Source organism: Lepus europaeus, chromosome 5 (genome assembly GCF_033115175.1).
Source record: "Lepus europaeus isolate LE1 chromosome 5, mLepTim1.pri, whole genome shotgun sequence".
Classification (NCBI taxonomy): domain Eukaryota; kingdom Metazoa; phylum Chordata; class Mammalia; order Lagomorpha; family Leporidae; genus Lepus; species Lepus europaeus.
In genome coordinates, this window is record NC_084831.1 from 118965351 (window position 1) to 118986598 (window position 21248).

The 21248-nt window shown below is 44.6% G+C and overlaps 2 protein-coding genes across 2 annotated transcripts; both read left to right on the plus strand.

Moving 5' to 3' along the window:
* The first annotated feature begins 262 nt into the window (after positions 1-262).
* LOC133759205 (small proline-rich protein 3-like) lies at positions 263-964 on the plus strand. The gene has a single exon (XM_062190151.1). The coding sequence runs from the start codon at positions 263-265 to the stop codon at positions 962-964; it is 702 nt and encodes a 233-aa protein (XP_062046135.1).
* A 15068-nt stretch (positions 965-16032) lies between these two features.
* On the plus strand, positions 16033-16323 carry LOC133760978 (cornifin-B). The gene has a single exon (XM_062193608.1). The coding sequence runs from the start codon at positions 16033-16035 to the stop codon at positions 16321-16323; it is 291 nt and encodes a 96-aa protein (XP_062049592.1).
* The last annotated feature ends 4925 nt before the right edge of the window (positions 16324-21248 follow it).

Consider the following 21248-nt stretch of genomic DNA (forward strand, 5'->3'; position numbering starts at 1 on the left):
GCACCAGGAAGAAAGGAAACACTAAAGGGACCATATTCCCATGCAACAGAACAAATCAACTTTAAGCTTCTTCTCTTGAAAGTACACAGAGATTATCAAAATTTTCTTAGGTACCAAATTCAGGAAACCAAAAGAGCAGCTCTCACTTCTCTTCTCAAGGAGTACAAAGTCAGATATACCTGGAACTGTGTTTGGCTTCATTTTCAATTAATTAAAGCACTGAATCAACTTTTTTGTCTCTAGGTCCTGCATCCTTTGCAGCATGAGCTCCTACCAGCAGAAGCAACCCTTTACCCCACCCCCTCAGCCTCAACAGCACCAGGCGAAACAACCCTGCCAGCCTCCACCTCAAGATACATTTGTTCCCATAACCAAGGACCCATGCCACCCAAGTGTTCCAACTCCTGGAAACACCAAGATTACAGACCAAGGCTACATCAAGGTCCCTGAGCAAGGCTACACCAAGGTCCCCGACTCTGGCTGCACCAGTGTCTCTGGGTCAGGCTACTCCGTGGTCCCTCAGCCTGGCTACACCAAGGTCCCTGACTCTGGATGCACCAGTGTCCCTGGGTCAGGCCACTCCGTGGTCCCTCAGCCTGGCTACACCAAGGTCCCTGACTCTGGCTGCACCAGTGTGCCTGGGTCAGGCCACTCCGTGGTCCCTCAGCCTGGCTACACCAAGGTCCCTGACTCTGGCTGCACCAGTGTCCCTGGGTCAGGCTACTCTGTGGTTCCTCAGCCTGGCTACACCAAGGTCCCTGACTCTGGCTGCACCAGTGTCCCTGGGTCAGGCCACTCCGTGGTCCCTCAGCCTGGCTACACCAAGGTCCCTGACTCTGGCTGCACCAGTGTCCCTGGGTCAGGCTACTCCTTGGTTCCTCAGCCTGGCCACCTGAAGGTTCAAGAGCCATCTCCCTCCATAGTCATGCCAGGCCTGTCTCAGCAGAAGACCGCGCAGAAGTAGAGTGCTGACATCCATGTCCTTGAAGAACCGACCGCCAGGTGCTGAACACCCCTTCCCATCTGCTCCATGCTTCCACTGTCTCTTTATCTGGTAATCAGAATGTTTACTGATCAGAGCATTCTCTCTCTTATTTGTACCATAAAAATGGGTACTCTGAATCATTCCTTTGCACACTCTGAAGTTCTCTGAGCCTTTAGAATAAGCAGAAGTTCTTAGCGGCTTTGCTGGTCTTCAGCTGCTCAGGATTCATCTGAAAGGGGATTCTGGATGAGAAGAAATGTTCCCTACATTTCCGCCATTAAACCACTTTAACTTCACTCTTGGTTGTGTGTGTCATTGGCTGAATCTTCCCCCTTCCTTGTTCTCCCATTGTAAATCAGGACATGTGGACAGAGAGGACTTGGTATAGAAGTCACCGATGTAACTCCAACTCTGCACTTCTGTGAGGGTGGGCAGTTTCACTAGGAGGCAATCATGGGATGGTAATGGATGTTGAACCACGGTACCCAAATCCTGTGACTCTGGGAGCTACGGCCAAATCAAGGCTTTCTTCTTACACTAGATTGTCATGTTGAAACCTTATGGTGCCTGCTCCAAGACAGCTCTGATCCTCAGTGTCTTACATACAAGTCTCCTCTTCACCTCAAAACATTATTCCGCTTTTGTCAAAAATCAGTTTTCTGCGTGTATGTGGTTTCTGGGTTCTCTATTCTGTTTCATTGGTCTATGTGGAGAAAGGAAAATCTTTTCCATAAGTGGTACTGACAAGACTGAATGTATATATATAAAAAAATAAAATTAGAGCTCTACCTCCCACTATATAAAAAAAAGAAAAAAAAAAACTCAAGTTGAATCAAACACCTGAATATAAGACCTGAGACTATGAAGTTCCTGGAAAGACACCTCAGGAAAGGGGATCACTTCAAGGCATCAGTGTAGGTGACGGCTTCTTGGATAAGACTCCCAAAGCACAGGCAACAAAAGAAAAACTAAATAAATTGGACTACATCAAACTCAGAAGCTCCTGCAGAGCAAAGGAAACAATAGAGTGAAGGGGCAGCCAACAGAATGAGAAAAGGATTTGCAAGCTATCTACCAATAAAAATATTAATATCCAGAGTATATCAGCAACTTAAAAAACTCAACAACAACAACAAAAACCAACAAATCCAGCTAAGAAATGGGCAATGGACCTCAATCGAAATACAAATGGCCAGGGGCTGGTGCCGTGGCTCACTTGATTAATCCTCCGCCTGTGGTGCCAGCATCCCATATGGGCACCAGGTTCTTGCCCTGGTTGCTCCTCCTCCAGTCCAGCTCTCTGCTGTGGCCCTGGAGGGCAGTGGAGGATGGCACAAGTGCTTGTGCCCTGCACCTGCTTGGGAGACCAGTAGGAAGCACCTGACTCTTGGCTTTGGATCGGTGTAGTTCCGTCTGTAGCATCCATTTGAGGGGTGAACCAAGGGAAGGAAGATCTTTCTCTCTGTCTAACTCTATCTGTCAAATAAATTTTTAAAAAAAGAAAGAAATACAAATGGCCAACATATATATGAGACATTGGTCAACATCAAAGCCATCAAGAAAATGCATATCAAAACTGCAGTGAGATATCACCACACCCCTGTCAAATAGCTATTATAGAAAAGACAAAAAGTAACGAATGTTGGTGAGGATGTAGAGAAAGGGAAACTCTTATATACTATCGGTGGAAATGTAAATTAGTGCAGCCACTGTGGAAAATAGTATATATATTTATTTAAAAACTAGAGATAGGGCCGGCGCCGCGGCTCAATAGGTTAATCCTCCGCCTGTGGTGCCAGCACACCGGGTTCTAGTCCTGGTCGGGGCACCAGTTTCTGTCCCAGTTGCTCCTCTTCCAGTCCAGCTCTCTGCTATGGCCCGGGAGTGCAGTGGAGGATTGCCCGGGTCCTTGGGCCCTGCACCCGCATGGGAGACCAGAATAAGCACCTGGCTCCTGGCTTCAGATCAGTGCAGTGCGCCAGCCACAGCACGCCAGCCAAAGCGGCCATTGGGGGGTGAACCAACGGAAAAAGAAGAACTTTCTCTCTGTCTCTCTCTCTCTCTCACGGTCCACTCTGCCTGTCAAAAAAAAAAAAAAAAAAAAAAAGCTAGAGATAGACATGCCATATGATCCAGCAATTCCACTAGTGGGCATATACCCAAAAGACAAAAACACATTATATCAAAGAGATACCTGCTCCACTATGATTATACCAGCAGTGTTCCCAGTAGCCAAAATATGGAATGAACCAAGGTGTCTATCATCAGAATGGATAAAGAAAATGTGAGATATATATATATATATATATATATATATATACACACACTATATATGCAATGCAATATTATTCAGCTATGAAAAAGAATTGAAATTCTATCATTCACATCAAAATGGATGCAGCCGGGGACATCGTGTGGAATGACATAAGCTGAGCACAGAAAGACAAATGCCATATGTTCTCACTTATAGGTGAGAGCTAAAATTCAAAAAGAAAATAAATAAACAAAAAACAAAGAAATGTCTGTGTGTATTAGTATTGCTGCAAATACAGCTTTGCCAAACTTTGTTTCACATCTTTGTCAAACCAGTGGCTAACAAAGTTATACTGTTATAGTTTAATCACCTGTGATTATTTTAAAACTTACCATATATGAGTGAAATTGACATCTTCTCATTTGATTAATGTTTATAGCTCTTGCCTATATTCCTACTGAATTGTGATCTTTTTACTTTTTATTTGTTGAACTCTTTATTTGGGATCATTAAGTCTTTGAATATAATGTAAATTTAAAATGTGTTATCTGAAAAGTTAAAAAAGGAAGAAACAAAGAAAGAAAAAAGGTAGGGAAAGGGAAGGAGAGAAGGGAAATATTATATTCTTAGAATTATACCCATGAACTACATTGAATTTATTCTCTTTGAATTAATTTCATCAACATGAGAATTATGTGGTAGTAATTATGTGTTTGATGTGATCCTGAGGATCCAATATATTGATAAATTCCTTAAAAATGAAAAATAAATTTAAAAGAAACTTGAAGAGGAAAAATATAAATAAGTAAATAGAAAATACCATCCCAGGGGCCAGCGCTGTGGCGCAGTAGGTTAATGCCCTGGCCTGAAATGCCGGCATCCCATATGGGCACTGGTTCAAGACCCGGCTGTTCCACTTCCAATCCAGCTCTCTGCTGTGGCCTGGGATAGCAGTAGAAGATGGCCCAAGTCCTTGGGCCCCTGCACTCATGTGAGAGACCCAGAAGAAGCTCCTGGCCCCTGGCTTCGGACTGGCACAGCTCTAGCCATTGCAGCCAACTGGGGAGTAAACCATTGGATGGAAGACTTCTCTCTCTCTCTCTCTCTCTCTCTTCTGTAACTCTACCTCTCAAAGAAATAAATAACATCTTTTAAATATATATTATATATATTATATATAATATATATATTAAATATATATATATATATATATATATGGGGCCAGCACTGTGATATAGTAGGTTAATCCTCTGCCTGTGGTGCCGGCATCCCATATAGGCGCCGGTTCTAGTCCTGGCTGCTCCTCTTCCAATCCAGCTCTCTGCTATGGCCTGGGAAAGCAGTGGAAGATGGCCCAGGTACTTGGGCCCCTGTACCCACGTGGGAGACACGGAAGAAGCTCCTGGCTCCTGGCTTCGGATTGGGGCAGCTCTGACCATTGCGGCCATTTGGGAAGTGAACCAACAGAAGGAAGACCTTTCTCTCTGTCTCTCCCTCTCACTGTCTGTAACTCTACCTCTCAAATGAATAAATAAAATCTTTATATATATATATATATGTATATATATATATATAAGAAAATATGAGTCCACTCACTTAACCTTGCATTCTTTTTTTTTTCCCACTCACTTCACCTTTGAATTATCCTGACACACGTGGCTGCACATGTTGACACAGAGGCACACTCACTGCATGTTTCTGTACACAGTCATATGATCACTCGAAAACTCCACCCTCATTAGTTCCACAAGTGCTACCTGGTGCTGGGCAGCCCCCATGTAAAGGGAAGAGAGAAAGCCGCACAGTGCCTCCCCTTGGAGAATTTGCAGTTTTCCCCTGGGATTATGATGCACATGCCCTTTTCATACAAACATCTACATACCCTGCACCCTCCACCCTCTTCCTTCTCTCACTCCCCTAGAATAACACACAGAACGATATTTTCCAATGATTTTAAGCAAGATGTGACTTTTAGGCAGGTATGAGGAGTACGTGAGCCCCGTGTGTGGATAATTAGATGCCAAGTTGAAAAAGAACCGGTCATTAACTCACAAAATCTCAGTGGGGAAGGAAACTAAAAGAACACCTAGGATAGCAGTCATTATTTTCAAATAAAGAAACCAGTGATCAAAAAATAATGAAGGTAACCCAGAAATTATATGTCTGCAAATCTAGGTCCCCAGATTTCCAGTTGCGTCCTTTTTCTGTGTCCAGGTGTTCTCGATTTCAGAGGTGACTATGAAAGAATAAATGGAAGAGGGTGGCTTGCTGGTCTGGGTTGAGTAGTCCTGGAATATTGAAGAACTGTCTACAGCAGCAGAGCACAACCTGGAAGTTCAGAAACGCTCCATTGGTCACTGGGAACAAGCACCATTTCCTGATAGGCTGTACGGGCCACAGTATCAACAGGTGGAGCCTCAGCCGCATGTTGTGCAGCACTCCAAATAGGTTCGCCCAAAGCTTGGAGATCTTTGAAAAAGTAGGACAAAAATTGCTAAAGAATCGCTACAAGGAGATGAGTAGCTGTCTTGGGTGGGGAAGGCAGTGTCACATGGCTCTGTTAGGTCTGCACATGTGGAGGTGACTTCTCATCACTGTTGCCTTCAATGGAGTCTAGAGACGGCTCGAGGGCCGGTCACAATCACATAGGCTGATTCTGGATGGGGAAATGGGCTCTTGGACGCACAGTCCTTTGTTTTGCTCTGTTTTGCCATAATTTATTTTATTTTATATGGAAGTCAGAGTTACAGACAGAGACAGAGATCTTCTATCTGCTGGTTCACTCCCCCAGATGGCTGCAATGGCCTGGACTGGGCCAAGCCAAAGCCAGGAGCCTGGAGCTTCTTCTGGTGTCCCTCATGAATGGGAGGGGCCCACACACTCCGGGTCATCTTTGGTCACATTTCCCAGACCATTGTCTTGGAGCTGGGTTGGAAGTGGAGCAGCCAAGACACAAAGAGATGCCCATGTGGGATGTTGGCATTGCTGGTAGCAGCTTTACCTGCTGTGCCACGACGCCGGCCCCCATGCCGTTTTTATGAATGTAAAGTACCACATTTTTGTTGCACCTATTGTTTGGGACTGATGTTTTTATTTTTTTACTCTGAAAAAAATACATATAACAAAAACTTTCCATTTAATCTTTTTAAAATATGCAGTTCTGCAGCATTAATTTCATCTACAATGTAGTACACCTCTATAAAAATGTATGCATGCATGGGGGTTTTGGAAGCTAAAACTGGCACTGAGTCTACCAAAAATATTAACTGTGATTATTCCTGGCTGCTTTGTGTTATTGCTCAGTTTAAAAAGACCTCTACTGGGGCCAGCTCCGGCATCCCATATGGGAGTTGGTTTGAGTCTCGGCTCCTCCATTTCCAATCCAGCTCCCTGCTGATCCAGCTATTGCATCTGAGAAAGCAGTAGAAGATGACCCAAGTCCTTGGGCCCCTGCACCTGTGTGGGAGACCCGGAAGAAGCTCCTGGCTCCTGGCTTCAGATCGGCTCAGCTCTGGCTCTTGTGGCCATTTGGGGAGTGAACCAGCAGATGGAAGACCTTTCTGTCTACCTCTCTCTATAACTCAGTCTTCCAAGTAAATAAAAATATATTTTAAAAAAACTTTGTTCCACATTGTATATTATATGGTGCTATTTCATTTTTATAACTTCTGTTGCAGTATCAGAAAATAAAACTCAGGCAAGATGTCACTGAGCTGGAGGAAAAACATGTTCTTCTCATTGAAAATACTCCTTAGGTTCCACTGAGATCACACGTGAGCAGCCTATGAGTGGGGCTCACTCCCTCACTGGAGTACCCCATGGCGTCTGTCCCCACACAGCTCGCTCCCAGCTCCCAGTCTACTAGGGGCCCTGGGATGCTCCATCACCCACTCACACTAAAAGCTCAGCTGATGCCAGCGAAGTGTTCAGTGAAGAGTCCCCTGCCTGCCTCAGCCTCTCCTTTGCCCTCAGCCTTTCTCCTCCTCACTGACTTCAGAACCCCTCCCCTCCCCTCGGGAGAGGGCAGAGCCATGCTTCTGTGTAAAGAACTTGGAGTCCAGTTCACGCAGTTTGACAAACTCAGGTCCACAGCCTCATTGCTCTCCTTATATGTGCAGACCACACACACACACACACACACGGTTTCTCTTCACAGTTCTTCCTTGTTTCCTACACTCATACATTTTTTCTTTTTTCTGGAGCTATGACCTCCATAGTTTCTGAGAAAACCTACTTTTCTTTCTAGTTCAGATACAAACCAGTTATTAAGGGAAATTCCTATGCTTCCATATTTCTGCTGAGACGTCTTATGGGGGATGTAGGCCAACCACTTTCCCTGTTTATTCTTTGCCGGGTTTCAAGTTAAATTTCTCAGTTCTATCTCCCTTTTCTGTCCTTTCTTTCACACTTTGCATTAAATCTCTTAGCCCACCCTCACTGCCTCACACTTTCCAAGAAACCAGGAGTCCATCTGGAGAAGTGTCCAAATGGACTGCGGCTCATGCCAAACCGCCATGTGGGTCCCACACTGTGCACTCCTCAGACCCAACATTCCTGAATTCGTAGATGACTCCCCTGGACTGTGGCAGCTAAGAGGGCAGGACCTGTTTCTGTGCTGACCAGGGTTTCCTTGTAAACTCTGTAGACTGCCTGCAGAGTGGTGAGGGTCATTTATGTCTGCTGAGGTGCTGGGAGGTTTATTTTTCACCGCGTGATTTGAGAACATGCGCACTACACTCAGAACCACATCTCTGTCTTTGGGAAAGCCCTGAGCCTGATCCTCCCCTAGCCACCTCTCCCCACACCTCACCTGCAGCACAGTCGTAACTGCAAGCCACCTGCTCTCTTCTGTCTGCACCTGCAACATCCTTGGAAAGCAGTGTCCTGCATCTCCCAGAAGACTAGAAGCAATCCAGGGATGGTTTAATCCCTCCCAGATCTAATCGGGATGTTCCCAAGTTAGAGTCTGTGTCCATTTTCCATGTAAATTTAATGGAAGAAATGGGATCTAGGAATAGAATGCTCCACACCGGTTTCCTACAAAAAAATTTACAATAAATCTCACACAATTTTTAAAGCTATGGGTCAAAAAAGATATAATTACTGTTGCTAATTTATATTTTGTGAAATACAAGTTCAAATTTTTATTTTATTTAAATATTTCTAGAAATCCATATACTTTTATTCAGGATGAAATTTTTTAAAGGAAGTTATGGAATTTTGGTACACATCAGTCAATGACAATACTTTTACCAAGCCATTGAATCCATTACTTAAAAATGAAGGAGCCAGCATTGTGGCACAGTAAATTAAGTTGCTTTCTGTGGCACTGGCATTCCATATGGGCGCTGGTTCAAGAATCGGTCGCTCTACTTCCAATCCAGTTCCTCACTAATGTGCCTGGGAAAGTAGCCAAAGATGGCCCAAGTGCTGGGCTCTTGTGCCCATGTGGGTGATCCAGAATTAGCTCCAGGTTCCTGGCATCAGCCTGGCACAGCCCTGGCTGTTGCAGCTACTTGAGGAGTGAACCGGTGGATAGAATAGCTCTCTCTCTCTCTCTCTCTGTCTGTCTGTCTCTCCTCCTCTCTCTATACCTCTGAATTTTAAATAAATAAAAAATAAATCTTAATTTTTTAAAAAAAAAATTAAGACTCTATTTGAAAACTCTTAGAGCTACCATCTGGTCCCTAAATAATTTTCATTTATTTAACATCATTTACTACTTCCTGGTAATCGATGTTTGTAACACCAAAACAAAGAAATCAATAATTACCAAGAAAAATTTACTATGTATTATGTATATTTGTCAGGGTAGATTATCTCCTGTGACAGAAATCCCCCAAATATTTGTGACAACACAATAGCGTATTCTTTTTCACCTATGCCATCATCCATTGTGAGTTGGCAGGTCCTCAGACTTCTGGTCCATGTCACTCCTTCTACTGCAGACAAGGAAGAAGTGGGGAGAAGGTACAATATCTCTTGCTGCCTTGGAGAAGGAGGTGACAACCTACACTTCCAAGGATGTTACATTAGCTGGATGTCAGCCACATGACACCACCCAAATGTACTTGGTTGCATTGCCTGAAGGAGAAAAGAGCAGGCTATGTGCAAGCTCGCACGTCTTGGTCACAGACCAGACTTGTCTATTTATTGTATTCTTTCTACACATAGACACAAGCCCATCTTCCTCAAAAGAGACCTAAGGTCTGGGCCAGTCCCTCATCCACTTCACAGTTCAGGGTCTCTGGGTGACACACAGCCTTCTTCATCCTGTCCTCTCCACGTGGTCTTCTTTGTCCGGCAAACTGAGAAAAAAAGATCAGTCCTTTCTACCCCTGAGACAATCCAGTTTTCAAGGGAATGGGAACTAGATAACTCCAGTGAGGAAAAGGGGAGACACAGATAGCCAGTATCCAATCCATAGGAACTCTAAAAGTGGTGACAAGATGAAGCCCAGCCTCCCATCGGGGATGACAGAAATTCACTGACATGACTTGGGCACTCTCTTGGCCTTTGGGGGTTGTTCCTTTCTCCTGAAGTGGGTTGTGTGTTCTGCTCCTTGGACGTGCTATTTAGATTGTTCTTCAAGCCTTTGCAGTCTGGGCTCAGGGTTTCTTAGGTAAAACAATAACACCAGAAATCTAGAAGGCTTCTGATTTGCTCCCAGTCAACTCCCTTGACAGTAACTTGTTTCCCTGATTAGATTCTCAAGTCAAACTCATTTCTTTGGTTCCTTGCCCTCATTTCTCTTTTCCTTAAACTTACTGCTATTGCCCAATACTCTCCAAATCTATATGGATAGGAAAGACTCCATTTCTAATCCCACGTTTGCCGCTAAGATTAGTCTTTAATAGGTCTTTCTTTCCCTGTGGTATTATCTCTTTATTTTGTGATTGAGAAATGGCCAAATTTTCATCCCGAGTTTATCAATACTTTGTCAAAGGAACTTGGTAGTAACCAACACTCAGCAAACCTCTGCATCTTTTCAGTTCCTTATTTTTTATGAGTTTACTGGGTAATTAGTCTGATTTTTAAATGACAAGTAACAATTTTACCAACTATCTTAACACAAAACAATGTTTAGGGAGGTAATAGGAAAGTGCAGCAGGAGGTATCCTGATGCCCCGTAAGGCAGGCAGCTCTGAATTATAAATTCAGATAAAGCCAATATTATCATTGCGTTTTAAAAATCTACAGTTCAGAGTCAGGCATTGTGACATAGCAAGTAAAGCTACCACCGCCTGCAGCGTTAGCATCCCATATGGGCACCCATTTGAGTCCCAGCTGCTCCACTTCTGATCCAGCTCTCTCCTTATGGCCTAGAAAAGCAGTGGAAGATGGTCCAAGTGCTTGGGCTCCTGCACCCATGTGGGAGACCTGGAGGAAGCTCCTGGCTCCTGGCTCTGAATCAGTTCAGCTCTGGCCATTCAGGTCATTTGGGGTGTGAACCAGTGGATGGAAGATTCTCTCTCTCTCTCTCGCTCTCTCTCTCTCTCTTTCTCTTTAACTCTGCCTTTCAAATAAATAAATAAAACTTAAAAAAAAAAAAACACAGTGCACGAGTCCAGGCAAGGTGGATCTTCCCATTGACTGAGACACCTAAGAAAGAGACTATAGTGACTTCTGGGCCAGAATTTTAGGGAAGGAAACTACTGTAGGCTTCTATTGGACTCTGTGTAACCAAAACCACAAGCCAGGTGTCAGAGCAGTAAAAAGTATATTAGGGTAATTTTTTCTCAATATTCAGTTACTTTCATGCTAGAATTCCTAGTTTTATAAGAATCCCATACACCTGTACTGTAATATTTACCATAGCTTTGTTTTAAAAAGGGACATTTCCAGGATTATGATGATACAGCTACCAAATTGGAGTCACTCAGTGGTGCTGTCACACGTGAAGAGGTAAAGGGTGCTAACAGAGCAGCTCTATGGTGAGTGCTTCCTGCTCTCAAAAGGCTCCCATCTGTGTCTTGATTCAGTCTCTTCTTGTAGAGTCCAAGGAATACAAAGAACATTGGAGCAGCTAAACAGACAACCTCCACGCACTTCCCTTGGAGCTGATCTTCTTCAGCCTGAAAAGCTCTGTGGAAGAAGAAAGGTTCATCAGGTCCTAAATATGACTGATCACATAGAGTAAAAGCCGAGGGCAGAGCTGTCCTCCTTTATCCCTGCCCCTCTCCCACTTACTCCTTCCACCTGGGCTGAACTGCCTCTGGGACACCCAGGCAGAATCAGACTTGGGGAATTTGCAGTCAGGTAGTCTCTTGACCTCGAACTCTCTTCCTTCCCTACTCTCAATAGCTAACCATTCACTTCCTCGAAATGTCGTCAAACACCATTTCTTCAAGGCGGACCCACAACCACCACCCATACCTCTTTGGTCCTCCCAAATGTTCACAATACTCTTCCTTTAATACATCATTTACATAGTCACCCCGTCTATTTACAATTTATTCCTACCATCCACTATTGCATAGGAGCTCCGGAATGTACAAGACTTTCTTGTTTCTGTTTTCTAAGCAGCTCAAGTGTCTGGAACACTGCCTGAAACAATGTAAGTCCTCGATATCAGATACTAGCTGCATGAATTGGAAACCTTTCTTCTTCCTAGAGCTGCAGACTCCTTGAAATTTTCCACTGTCGTCACCAGCAGTGACAGCAATGCTAAGCAGAGTTTCCAGTGCTGAGCACTTTTCTTTGGGTGGGGAGGTCCTGGGGCAGGGCATCACCTGAGGCTTCCCGGGTTGTCATCTCAGATGACGAGTATTCACCTTGAGAAATAGCCGATCCTGCTCACTCAGGATATTCCACTTCTCTTCAAATGGGGCAACAATCTCCCATGTGGATGATCCTAAATTCTTGAGAATCATGTCTATTTTGGAATAGACTGTGGTTTTAAACCTGAAAAATCAAGAGTGTTTGGCACTTTTATGCTTTTCCTTATGTGGTGGAAAGAAGTTGTAGATATTGTGCACTATGTGTTTTAGTAGCTAGAAATGCTTTGGAGAAGAAAGGTAGGAATTTGCTATTAAAATTAAAAATAATGGAACATTCTAGTAGGACTCTTGCATGTTGATTCCAAATAAGAATTAAGTAAATGTGGCCACTTTCCCTAAGATGCACTTGCTTCATTACCAGAGTCTCTTTAGTTATGATTCTCTTCATGGTAGACAAGGAAAAGGAAAAAAAGCTATCAAAATTTCAAAAATCTGGTCTAATTCCTTCTTTTTTTTTTAAGGAACTTATTTTGTTTAATAGGAAAGAAGGGAGAGTGAGAGAGAGAGTGAAAAAGAGAGTGAGCTCCTATCCACTGGTTCACTCTTCAAAGGCTGACAATGACTTGGGCTGCGGTAGGAGGTTGAACAAGGAACCAGGAACTCAACCTAGGTCTCCCATGTGGATGGCAGGGACACAATCACTTGAACCATCATCTGCTGGTCCCAGAGTCTGCCCTGGCAGGAAGCTAGAATCAGGAGACAGAGCTAGGACTCAGCCCCAGGGACCCAGATGTAAGATGAGGACACTTTAACTGGCATCTGAACTGCTAAGACAAATGCCTCCCCTCCCCTTAATCTTTTTCCCTTAACTCATTTAAAAATTTTTTTGCTGCATAAAAACTGTGAATTTTTTTTTTCAATTTTGTCATACAAAGAGAGACTCTTGATACTAAAATACAAATTTCTGGTAAGGAAAAATGCAAAGTAAAGAGGAAGAAGAAGCAACCTAATGTCACAATGATGGTTTTAGGAGCCAAAAACTATCTTCACAGGTTGGGCAGGCACTCTCCCAGGGTATCAGATGTGTTCCTCTCTGGGCCTGAATAGAAGCCCCTCTGTGAACGCACTCACCACTCCTTAGCACTAGCCTTACCAGTCACTTCCTGTAATCTTGCCTGCATCTCCCGGGCACGGTTCTTCCTAGATCCTGGAGACATGAACTTCAGGTGCCCAGCACCTTACACATTTCCACAAAACTCACCCTGCCACAAGTGCTTTCCCCAGGGCCCACCCACCACAAGTACCCTTAGGTGTCTGCTCAGCTTCTTTGGAAGCCTCCTTTGTCTGGGTATAGCAGTGTCTTTCCCAAAGCTAGAACAACCTCAGAAGCTGTCAGGGTAAAAGTGCCACACAGCCCAATGTAGCCTCCCTTTTGTAGCATGCCATCAAATTCTGTTCCAGACCTGTAGCCGTGAGACAGCTCCTTCACAAGCCTCAGGTCCTGATCTCCCCAGGAGGAAGCTCCACGGAGAAGCCTTCTTTCCTGAACTCACTGCCTTGCAGCATTCCAAGAGCAGGCAGACAAGATCACCCCCAGTGATCCTGGTTGGAGTCTAACTTGTGGTGACCCATCTGAGTTTGTGTGCTCCGGGAAGGAATTTCTACCCTCTGGAGGACTGTGTTTCTACCTCTGCTTCCTGAATTACATACTTGTTCTACCGTGGTCTTCACCTAGCTTCTCCTAGGCTCTGAAGGGTAGCCCGTAGTCTCCAAAATCCAGACTTTGTAGCAGATTGTATATTGCAGGCAGCCCTAGGTTAGTGAGTTCAGTTTCATTTTAGCTTGAGCAGAAGGAACCTCAGGGAATTCTAGTTGTTTGGTCCCTTCTTTAGCTCCTTAAAAGGGATCCCCAGGAAAACAGCACTGTCAAGGCCACGTGGGGCAGAGTATTGGCAGGGCTAGCAGATGTCCCTGCAGCTGCAGAGCCTGGCTGTCCTCGTGTGTGTCTGTAACGCTCAGTTGCCCCTTCACTGATCCACATCCCATGTCCTTCTTTGTAGACATGAGGTCTTCTTGCAAACATGCCAAAAGGATCATTTTAGCTTTTTCTTCCCCTCCCAGGTGTGGATTCACTGAGTGAGTGATAAATACAGAGACCACTCTTGCCCATCTGGCACAGTTCAGGACGCCACATCCATGGCCTCCCGGGAGAACCAGAAACACCTGTTACTGACCTCCACATCCCCTTCAAATAGTAGGCAGCACATAAGCCTGCCTGTGCTATGCATTAGGATCCAGAAGAGAGGGCATTTTCCGTCCGCATCAGCCCCAGGACTTCCTTCTCTGTTTCAGCCCACAGCATCCTCCCGGTGAGTACAGTGCCTGGGCACAAAGGGCTCTCGGCGGGGCTAAGGTTTGGGTGGCGTGATTGTCAGACAGCGAGTGTCGGAACAATGTCAAGTGGAAAGTTTCATCACCAATGATGAGCCAACGGGCAGATGAGGGGCAGGGGTGAATCATGGTTGCCATGTCTGACGTGGCAGCCTCCAAATGTCCCATTTCCTGGAGGCAGGGCTTGTTCCCTGCATAAAAAGCCAGCTGGCTGGGGTTGCCACAGCAGATCCTGGTGGCCACACAGCCTGCTCTTCTCTGAACACCAGGTGAGTCTCTCCACTGGGACTTCTTTCCTCTAGGTATTCGGTTTGTATTGAAATCTCCTGGGCATTTTTGGTGTCTTTTCCCCCATTATTGAAACTTGGTCTCAGACATGCAAACTGTTATCCAAGTCAGAGGTTCTAGGAATAGCTTTGCTTTATAAGCAACGATGATTGGACTGTGCACGTAATCAGTCTGCCCTATCCATACTTGCAATGTCCACGTCAGGACCTGGAGGAGTTAGCACCAGGATGAGGGTGAAATGCAGGTCCACAATACTTCTACTGGGATCTCCATTTCTTTTGTAGTCAGAATTTTGTTGCAAAAAATTTTATTCCTTGAACAAAATTTTGTAAGAATTTACATATTTGGCACTTTGACTGCTAGAAAATAGTTTAGGCAACAGGAATGTATTCCATGAACTTACTATTGATCACTAAGAGCTAAAACACAGCACAGTAACGGGTCAGTGCCTGGTGATCAGGACACATGTGGTGTTAGCATCAGGAGGCTGTGGGGAGAGGCTGGAAGGCTTGCTCTAGAAAATCCACCCAACAGTGCCGCATGGGATGTGTGTGAATAAGTGGTTGCTTGGAAGCTGCCACTGTGGTTGAGTGGATGGAAAGCACTGAGGCAGAGGGATGTGTGAGCCAGGCAGAGGTGGACTCATGCAGCCTTCCTGGAGGTCAGAGTTGCCCTGTACACAGTACTTCATCCTGTTTATCGGAAATGAGTGAGTGGACTGAAGCTATTGTGACTTTTTCCCAAAGAACTCCGTGTTTCCATGGGTTCCGGCACTTTAAGTCTCCCACTCCTTGTTGTTCTGTGTTGCTAACTGGGTTTTAAGATGTGCTATAAGAAAGAGAGAGAGCATGGGAGACGCCTTGCTCAAGCAAAGCAGGACAAATCACTTTCAGATGTCTCCTCTTCAAGGGCTCAGGAGTCACTGATGTCAGGCGCAGCAGTTAGGATCCCAGTTGGGATGCCCACAACCCATGTCAGAGTGCCTGGGTGCAAATCCCATCCCACTCCTGATTCCAGCCTCCTGCTAATGGGCACCCAGGGAGGCAGCAGGTGATGGCACAAGTACTTGGGTCCCTGCCACCTATGTGAAAGACCCAGCTGGAGTTCCAGGCTTCTGACTTTAGCTTGTCCCAGCCCTGGCTGCTGCAAGTGTTAGAGGAGTGAACATGGGTAAAAGATGTCTCTTTGTCTCTCTGCCTTTCAAATAAAAGGAAACTTAATTAATTTATTAATTAATTATTAATTAAAAATAAATAGTAAAAGTATTTTTGTAGTGAAAGAGAAAGAACACCTGCTCATTGAGAGACCTCCAGTGATGTTGAGCATCATTTCCTCCTCAGTCGTTTCCATTGAAAATCAGCTTTTCTCTCCCTAGGACCAGCTGCCACCGAAACATGAGTTCTCAGCAGCAGAAGCAGCCCTGCACCGCACCCCCTCAGCTGCAGCAGCACCAGGTGAAGCAGCCTTGCCAGCCTCCACCCCAGGAACCCTGTGTCCCCAAAACCAAGGAGCCCTGCCAGCCCAAGGTGCCGGAGCCCTGCCACCCCAAGGTGCCTGAGCCCTGCCACCCCAAGGTGCCTGAGCCCTGCCACCCCAAGGTTCCAGAGCCCTGCCACCCCAAGGTGCCTGAGCCCTGTCCAACCGTCACTCCAGCACCAGCTCAGCAGAAGACGAAGCAGAAGTAGCGCGATCCACAGTCGCGCTCTCCAGGAGAGGAGCACCGCGTGCTGAACAGCTTCTTCCCATTCTGCTCAGAGGTCCGTTTGTGACCTGCAGTCACAGCCCCTCCTCAGTTGCACCCTACCCACAAGACCCGTGCAGCTTTCCTTCCCACACACTGTAGGAAGTAGGAAGCCTCGAAGTAGGCTGACAGTCTTGGCTCCCGAGCCAGTTTCCAGCTGCTCAGAATCCATCTGAAGACCGATCTCCCGTGTAAACAAGTGAATCGCGTTTGTTTTGCCTTCATTAAATTCACTTTTAATTCCACACCTGACTGTGTGTGCTGTTGTCTGACTCGGCTCTTTCATTCATTCTCCCCCTGAAGCAGACACTGTACACACACAGAGGTTGGTGAAGAAGGGCTTTGTTCAGAAGGAAGTTGGTCCTGGCCATGGGTCCTGGGAGGCTGCCCCACTAAGCAGCCCTGCACTGCTAAAGGGAAGTGTGTGCAATGCCAGCCTGAGGCTGTTGCTCTGGGCAGCCAGGGCTGGGGCAGGCTCTCTTCTTGCCATGCAATGAGGCGAACTGGACTTTAGTTAGGACCTGTCCGATCTGACTAACCCTGAGAGCCCTGCCCCCAAACCTGGCTTCCAGACTACAGACTTATCCAGCCAATTCATGTTTATTTCAAGGAATTATCTTGCTTCCATATATGTGAATTGTCTCCTCATTCATTGCTTCCAAACACCCACAATAAAAATTCCAAAACACACCCACTTTTGTAATCTCAATCAATTCTCTTCCATTCTCCGAGTGCTCACTCTGTGCCAGAAAAGGGATGAGGAGGATGTGTTGTGCTGGCAGGGGCATTTGCAGCTTCCCTGGAGGAATGTGCTTCACTCCCCATTCAAACACACACACACACACACACACACAGGATAAGGTGTACTGTCATATCCAAGTTACACCTCCTGGCACCAAAACCACCTAACCAAATAAACAAACAGAAAAAAAAATAGGTCTGATCATGCTATGACTATTAGTTGGTGTAGGCTACCTGCAGTAACAAATGACTCCTATTGGCATGCTCATTCCAGAAGTTATTTCTGCCTCGTGTCCAAGTCCAAGGTAAAGTCCTTCCTCCATGCAATCGTAATGGGACCCAGGTTCCTTCTCTCGCATGCACGATCATTGAGTGCCTCGACCTCCTCTGAACTCAGGCACACAAACGTGCAAATAGATTGAATATGGAGAGGACACTTTGCATTTATCCACACCTGGAACCAGAAATGACGTATGTCCCTTCTGTGCCCGTTGACCTGACTAGAAATTGGCCGCATGACCCCATCTACCTTACAAAGCTAGGAAGTGTAATAAATAGTGTGCCCAGAAGAAAAAAAGTACAGACCTTGGTGAGCCCTATAGTTCCCACTGCAGTATATCCTTCTTGTCCTCAAATACTCATTTACTGCACAAACAGAGCACTGCCCACAGTCCGTCCAGCTCAAAATCTAGGGCCTCTGAATGACACGGATTCTTCCCACCATGCCTCCGTATGATCCCTACTGACTCACAAAAGCTGCGAATAATCAGACGAGACATTTATTCCTGCTGCCCTGCATGGAGTGGTGGTGCAGGCACAGGAACACTCCCATGTGTAACAAAATAATGTAAATGAGTGAGAGTGACATCTTGGGATTTTAATTACCAGGTGTAACAAAAAACAATGGGAGACAAATGGCAGTCACTGGGGTTTAGGAAATCCAACTGGGCAAGCATGGTGAAGACATATTCTTTCCCCCACATCTCTAGGAGTGATAGAAATGCCAAAGTCCTGATTCCGTGCTCTGAAAGGGACGTCTCCTTCTCTTGTTTGTCCATGGTTCGGCTGTCAGTAGAATTGCTCATTTCACATGATCTCCACTATCTGATCCGAGGGTGCACTGTGGACTGTTCTCGCCTTGATTAGGTTACCTTTGCAGCTCATCTTCTTTTTTTTTTTTTAACTTTTATTTAATGAATATAAATTTCCAGTGTACAGCTTATGGATTACAATGGCTTCCCCCTCCCATAACTTCCCTCCCACCCACAACCCTCCCCTCTCCCACTCCCTCTCCCCTTCCAGTCACATCAAGATTCATTTTCAATTCTCTTTATATACAGAAGATCAATTTAGTATAAAGATTTCAACAGTTTGCACCCACATAGAAACACAAAGTGAAACATACTGTTTGAGTACTAGTTATAGCATTAAGTCACAATGTACAGCACATTAAGGACAGAGATCCCACATGAGGAGCAAGTGCACAGTGGCTCCTGTTGTTGACCCAACAAATTGACACTCTAGTTTATGGCGCCAGTAACCACCCTAGGCTGTCGTCATGAGTTGCCAAGGCTATGGAAGCCTTCCAAGTTTGCCGACTCTGATCATATTTAGACAAGGTCATAAAAGACAGAGTGAGGATAGTAACCAATGATCCTAAGAGTGGCATTTACCAGGTTTGAACAATTATACAGCATTAAGTGGGGAAGAGGACCATCAGTACACACAGGTTGGAAGTAGAGCCATTGGTGGTAGTGTAGAGGTTATGATTACAAAGGAATGAGGCCCAAGTGTGCTAGACAGGGTCTAGAACAAAGGACAGAGTCATTATTAGATGTGCTAAGAAAGGTGCTATCTAAGCTACAATTAAGTTTTCTGATTGAGAGGCAAATAGAACCTGATAGAAGGGGCTTGATAATAATCTGTTGGGCTTTAGGCCTTGTAAGTTAAGAGGCCCAGACCTATCTATCTCTTCACATGGGGTATATCCTAAGGGAGGTGTGAACCTCCTAGGGGAAGGCACTCTGTTGACTTTCATTACTTGGCTGGCCTGGGAGGAGAGCTGGCCAGGTCAAGGCAGGGGGCATCTCTAACAAGAAATGTACAGTTCTGCCTGCAATGTTGCTGACCCTACTTGACCATCCCCTCAGCTGCAGTGGTCACTTTGGAAGTTGGGCTGAGTGAAGGGCTTTTCAGCTTAGAGCCAATAAGATCTGTGGCTCTGACCTGGGCATCCTTCGACTCCAGGGCAGGTCCATTTCCAGTGATCCAACTCTTGGCAGAGCTGCCAGGGCTCTTCACAAGCTGACTTCTGCTGAAGCCCAGGCTTACCACATTGAAAGCCACTGCAGTGGACTGGCCTGTTGGGTCTCCTTGAGGGCAGATCACTGTACAGATCAGCCATTAATAGGCCTGCCACCCATTGCTTCTGATGCCGAGCTTTCTTTTCCTCCTGGTTTGTGTTCAAGCAGACCAGAGGATGCAAGTCAAGGGAGTGCCCGTATCCCATCTCTAATCTTCGGTGGCCTGAACTACAAGTCTATAGTCACAGGCATGTTCTGTAGTAGTTTTTCTAAGGTAGACAATGCCCATGAGGAAAATTCTATTCTCACTTTAAAACTTTCTTTCCCTTTGGTCTGAAAGGGAGGTTTTTTCTACTTACTGTATACTTCGCTGATGGCGAAGTGAATCTAGCTATGAGATTATTATTTAAATTCTTATTTTGGCTATGCTATTACAGAAAATTGTTAGCCATCTCTTTTATAAGGTCTAAAGATTAAATTGTGCGTCCTACAGATTCCTTCATAATAGAATTAGTTTCCTACCTTGAAGAGAATAGAGAAATGAAAGAATAAGTTGGGCTTAGAATAGAGAAATGAGGGAGCAAGTCCTAGATCGCTTGCTGACAATAGCAATATTACATGAATACTTAGAAAACCGTGTCAACCATTAGATAACAACTTAAGAAAACATTTACCAGAAGGTCCAATGCCTTCTATAAATTTTAAGAATCATGTATTTGAAAACACCTCTTAAATATCTAACATGGTGTAGTTTGCCACTCATCCTGCCCTGCAAAAGATGCTTAAAGATGTGTTACACACAGAAACACAGAAACATGGTCACCAATATGAAAGAAGGTAAAGGAAGGAAACCTCACAGCAAAAGATCATAGGAAGCTCAATTTCTCTTTGACATAGAATTAAACTCTGATGCTCTGTTAAAGCAATGTGTTAAAGTAATCTAAAAACAAAAAGCAATTCAAATCAATTGGCAATCTACAAAAAGAGTTAAAGATTTTAAAAGCTATTACTAAAATTGCTATATTGGTCTATTATGCTATGTTATATGTGTGTACATATTGTATGTCCACATAGGAAATTTTATTAAGAGTTTTATTTTAAATGGCTTATAGATAAGATTGTCCATAAATTTAAGCTGCTAAAATCAATCAAAGATACATTTTAATTTGTGTGACCTGAATCTGTGTATCATATGTTTTAAACGTGTTAGTAGAAAGAAACTAAAAACATTTTATATGGCAGCTCATCTTCTAAGCACGTGTGGTTGTTAAGGCTCTTGGAAATACGTCGTGCTTTGTTTTGTTTTCTTGAAACCCAGCCTGTGGTTACTTTAAGAATATAATTGCTCTGAAACGCTGGCTCCCAATGTGTTTGTTTGCAGATGGTTCTGTGTGGCAATAACTATAACCAAGTTTCTTTCCAAAAAATATTCTCATTATTTTTTAGTTTATTTATTTATATAAAGGGAAGAGACCTCTCTCTCTCTTTCTTTCTCTCTCTCTCTCTCTCCTTCTCCCTCTGTGTAACTCTGACTTTCAAATTAATAAATCTTTAAAAAAAAAAAAAAAGGAAGAGTTGGTCTATGTGTCGCTCAGTACTTCTATTTCCCTGTTGCTTGTTCTAGTTGATCCTTCGTGGTGAAAGTGGGGCATTGCCGTCTCCAGCAAACACCGCTGAATTATCTATTTCCCTCCGCTTTGTCAGGTTTTGATTCAAGCATTTTAAGACTTTAATGTCAGTTTAATTTGTTCAGGAGCTCTTCAGTAACTTAACAAAGGCAGTCAATAATAGCCAATACTGGTTAGCACTGTAATTGTTTCCAGTT